General features: G+C 42.2%; 1 protein-coding gene across 1 annotated transcript; it reads right to left on the bottom strand.

The window, feature by feature from the left end:
- Positions 1-578: 578 nt before the first annotated feature.
- Positions 579-3,197, bottom strand: LOC126756249 (chitin deacetylase 7). The gene is made up of 3 exons (XM_050469189.1): positions 2,960-3,197; positions 2,164-2,882; positions 579-968 (listed from the first exon to the last, which is right to left on the bottom strand). The coding sequence occupies exons 1-3, from the start codon at positions 3,167-3,169 to the stop codon at positions 713-715; spliced, it is 1,185 nt and encodes a 394-aa protein (XP_050325146.1). The 5' UTR covers positions 3,170-3,197; the 3' UTR covers positions 579-712.
- Positions 3,198-5,243: the final 2,046 nt, after the last annotated feature.

Raw genomic sequence — 5,243 nt, 5'->3', positions numbered from 1 at the left:
AATATTTAGCGAGTTAGTGAATTGAGCTCACTCACATATTAACTGCTCTTTCATCATCTGTTCACTGTTCAATGTTCACCTGCTCACTCTTCAGCTACTCCCTCACACAACTCACCTACTCACTCATTTAATCACTCATTCTCCACTCGTCGGCTTTCAAGTGCCTTTTCACAAATTTTTTATGCCACTTACTATGTGGTAAAGTGTAAAAAGTTTTTTTTGTCTCAAGTAAAGCAATGACCTTTGACCCTTGCGTTGTTGCATTACGTGACAAACTATGAACTTTGTCACAGCTTTTTTTTTTTAATATTTCCCTTAACAAGAAATCAAAGTTATTTCCCATTCGATTTTGCAAGTATATTGAAAAAGTTATCTGAAGTGTCTGGCCAGGCGTTTGAAGCATCCAACTTGGTTATAAATGGCATGCTTGACCGCTCACTTGCAAACCCCTTCCACAAACACACGTGAGCGCTCTTCAATCAAACTAGTCTGTTGCCATAACTTACAGGATTCCCTGCACCTTTATCCCCTTACCTTATTTCGTTATGTCCATCTTATGTATTTTAATTTATTTCAAGTGCGTTTTAAATCAGTTTTATTGAGCAACAAACTTCGGCGCCTTCAAATACTTTCAAGAACCGCTTCAGCCGTACATTTTACCTGTGGTAACTGGCTACTCACTGCACATATTTTCCTCCATCCAACTCGTGTTCTAGTAGTTTTCGGTCTGTCCTAGCGCATTGCCCAACCAAGGATAGACGGAGGGACATGTATCGCACACATTCATATAACGCGTCTCACCCGACTCCATCTTCCGGAGTCCACAGTTGCGTTTTATGCATGTGGTATTCGGTTTTTTCGGACAACCTGGGAAGGGTTTACCCAGGGTGGGATGTTTCATGTAGTGTATAACGCCTGAAGCGGTGGTTAGGTAGACATCGGGTAGCGTGTTCACATATAGAAGGAATCTGTTAGAAGACATTGGTTAGGCAAAAGTTATAAAAAATAATATTCCTGTTGTGTTTTTAGTAATTCTGGGCTCCTGAAAAATACTAAGCGCTCTCATTTTGAGCTTCTTCATTGATAATACATTTTTCAGGTTTTTCTTTTAGATATATGTATGAATAATATCGAAGAATCCAAGAAATAGGGTTCCTAGATCTAACACAGTTTTCCAAATCAACCAATTGAATATGTTATCTTGAGCAAATTCCTATTCTATCAGGTACTTCCAAGATAAGTTACTGGATCACTCACTAAATTCTTTCTGATTACCACACAAGTCTATTAATATCGGAAACCTGAGGAATCTAACACTGTCATTTGGTTAGGTTAGGTTATGAGATTGATCTTAACATAGATCTCACTTGAACAGCTTAGAACTCCGGTCAATTGTGTCAACCAGAACTTTTATTTAATTAATTTCAAGACACTTAAAAATCGACAAAGCCCTTTGATTCCATCACAAAATTATTGATATGGCTAACGTCGGTTTCGGCTATGTCTCCTGATTTCTCGAAGGTACGACAGGCAATATGTTTAAACCGCGGTCTTGCAAAGACTGGACAATGGAGAGGAAATTGTCAAGATGTTTCCACCTTACCCTTCTCCATACAACTTTGGCAACTTGCGACCGTCAAGATTTTTAGCCTAGCTCCATGAATATTGGATAATGTGTAGTAGTAACCCCTACGAATGCGGAATATAAGTTTTGCTAAGGCCAAGTAGTTTAGAAGATCTTCTGTATTCTACTCTACGTCAGGATATTGCAGTTGCAGAGAACGGGGTTCGCGACGAGCGCCTACTAAGCGCATAAGAGATCCATTGGTCTAGTGCTTGAACGCAACATGCCAATGAAGATTCAAGTCGGTCCCATTCCAATGCATCGGAGGTTCACATTTGCATGCGAATGTAAGCGGTGGAGAAGGTGATTATGGGCTAAGCTATTCAATCTTGACCTATATTTTTAAAAATCAGGAAAACATCATTAAAAGTAGTTTCTTAATTACCAGAGTCCCTACTACATTAAGATAGAATAGAACCCAAAAATTACTTATATAGCTGAATCCTTGTGAAAGAGAGAACTGAAGGAAACCCGTATAAAACCCTTAAGGCTGCGATGTCAACGCAAAATCACTGCAATATCCCGAAATTGCTACTCACTTTCTGAAAGCCTCAAAATAATGCCGTCCACGCTGGAACCAAGCCGCATGCAGATACATGCCGAATGGCGCACGATTACCATCATAATGTCTTTTGAAGTTGTCCACCATCCATTCGAACAAAGTGTCTACTTCATCCTTCGGCGGAAATATGCAGCCATCAATCATGGCACAATTGTAGCCGACAGTGTCAAGCCAAGTGACCATTGGACTAACCCAAAATCCTGGAATCGCAGCATTGGGACATGGACCAATCTGGCAATCTTGCGTCGAACGATAGTCTAGCGTATAGGGCCACATGGGAGGGTTACGTTGTGATGGCCACGAGCTATCGTATAGCAGCCCTAAACGCTTAGCAGCCTCATATGTATTATTTCCAGAGATCTGTAGGAACGGTAAACGCACACCGCGTATATGTTTGCGATTCACTTTGGCGAATTCCACCAACATATCAATTTGTTGACCGAATTCAGCCATCAGACGTTCCACATCCGCCTCACGCCAGTAGTCCGTGCCGGAGCCGTGCGTAACCGAATGCAACGCTATCTCATGACCTTGCTGGTAGAGCGCATTCACCAGTGTATAATCGGTGTACTCATGTGAGACGAAAAAGGTGCCGCGCACACTGCAGTTATCCGGATTCACGAGTCCGTCGAAGATCTGCTGATACTGTTCGTAGTTAATGACATTCACGGCATCATCGAAGGTCACTGTGATAAGCTGAATGGTTTATTGTGCAAATTAAAAAACAAATCTAGATATTACTGAAAATTTTGCGTGTTTTCTCCAGCACCCACCTGTGGTATTTCCTTTACGTGTCCTTTGAAGTCGGCGCTGGGTAAGCGTAGGCCCGAACAACGACAATTCGGCAGCTGACACTTCTCGATATTGCAATGACCGGCTTTCTTAAGCGGCAGAAAATTGCCGGTGACGTCCTCTTCGCATTGCACCAGCACTGCACTCAAGACAACAAGTAGAGTAACTGCGAAAGTTGTTTTGTATAACATAGCTACAACTTCTAAGATTTTCTTCGCGATTGCGGCACACGCTTTTATGCTTTCACGAACGCTATTGAAAAGTTGTTACGCCAATATCTTATCATCGCCGATAATTTGCTAATGATGTTGTCACCTAATGTTCGACATAAATAATGTGTTTGTTGTAGTACAACAATCATTTGTTCAGAGTCTTGTAAATTAATTGTGCTAATTAGTGCATAATTTTTTATCGCCCTTTTTTTCTGGTGATTCTTCAATACGTATTTCTCCTAATAATGGTGACTAATATGATCTGGAAATATTTGTTCGAAATGAGTACTTCTATGCTGAACGTAAGCAAGTGATTAGGGTAAGAAACTCAAGAATGAATTCTCATTTCTTCACTATCTGCCTGACTTCGTCCTCGCTTGACTTAGGAGAAAGATTAGTATAAATGATGTAAAAGAGAAAATGTCTGTAGACTTCAAATATATTACTACTAATACCGTTATTTTCCATCAATACCCAGAGGTAGATGAGATTTCAGAATTTTTGGAAAGGTCCTCCGATTTTTGATACGGTATTCCAACTCCAGGTCACTTCAGACTTAGTAATTTCTGGTTTTGTGTATCTTTAAACACCTTGTATACTTTAAAGATATCGCCTTTGACTATTGACAAATATCACTTTTCCCTATAAAGTTCTTCTTCTTCTTCTTCTTAATTGGCGTAGACACCGCTTACGCGATTATAGCCGAGTTAACAACAGCGCGCCAGTCGTTTCTTCTTTTCGCTACGTGGCGCCAATTGGATATTCCCTCCAACGGAGTGGAGGTCTTCCTCTTCCTCTGCTTCCCTAGGCAGGTATTGCGTCGAATACTTTCAGAGCTGGAGTGTTTTTGTCCATCCAGACAACATGACCTAGCCAGCGTAGCCCCTGTCTTTTAATTCGCTGAACTATGTCAATGTCGTCGTATATCTCGTACAGCTAATCGTTCCATCGAATGCGATATTCGCCGTGGCAAATGCGCAAAGAACTATAAATCTTTCGCAGAACCTTTCTCGCAAAATCTCGTAACGTCGACTCATCGGTTGCTGTCATCGTTCAAGCCTGTGCACCATATAGCAGGACGCGTATTATGAGCGACTTACAGAGCTTGGCTTTTGTTCGTCGACAGAGGACTTTACTTTTCAATTGCCTACTCAGTCCGAAGTAGCACCTGTTGGCAAGAGCAATCCTGCGTTGGATTTCCAGGCTGACATTGTTGGTGGTGTTCACGCTGGTTCCAAGATAGACGAAATTATCTACAACTTCAAAGTTATGACTGTCAACAGTGACGTGAGAGCCAAGACGCGAGTCAATATCATCGGCATACGCCAGCAGCTGTACACTCTTATAGAAGATGGTACCTTCTCTATTTAGTTCTGCAGCTCGAACTATTTTCTCCAGAAGCTGGTTGAAGAAGTTGCACGATAGGGAGTCGCCTTGTCTGAAACCTCGTTTGGTATCGAACGGCTCGGAGAGGTCCTTCCCGATCCTGACGGAGCTTTTCGTGTTGCTCAACGTCAGTTTACACAGCCGTATTAGTTTTGCGGGGATAACAAATTCAGACATCGCGGCATAAAGGCAGTTCCTTTTCGTGCTGTCGAAAGCAGCTTTGAAATCGACGAAGAGGTGGTATGTGCCGATTCTCCTTCCACGGGTCTTTTCCAAGATTTGGCGCATGGTGAAAATCTCGTCGGTTGTCGATTTGCCAGGTCTAAAGCCACACTGATAAGGTCCAATCATTTTGTTGACGGTGGGCTTTAATCTTTCACACAATACGCTCGATAGAACTTTATATGCGATGTTGAGGAGGCTTATCCCACGGTAGTTGGCGCAGATTGTGGGGTCTCCTTTTTATGGATTGGGCAGAGCCCACTTAAATTCCAATCGTTGGGCATGCTTTCGTTCGACCATATTTTACAAAGAAGCTGATGCATGTTCCTTATCAGTTCTTCGCCGCCGTGTTTGAATAGCTCGACCGGTAATCCATCGGCCCCGCCGCTTTGTTGTTCTTCAGGCGGGTAATTGCTATTCGAACTTCTTCATGGTCGGGCAATGG

This window comes from Bactrocera neohumeralis, chromosome 4 (genome assembly GCF_024586455.1).
Source record: "Bactrocera neohumeralis isolate Rockhampton chromosome 4, APGP_CSIRO_Bneo_wtdbg2-racon-allhic-juicebox.fasta_v2, whole genome shotgun sequence".
In the NCBI taxonomy this organism is placed as follows: domain Eukaryota; kingdom Metazoa; phylum Arthropoda; class Insecta; order Diptera; family Tephritidae; genus Bactrocera; species Bactrocera neohumeralis.
The sequence above is the reverse complement of the archived record's forward strand: the minus strand, read 5'-3'. Positions and strand labels throughout refer to the sequence as shown.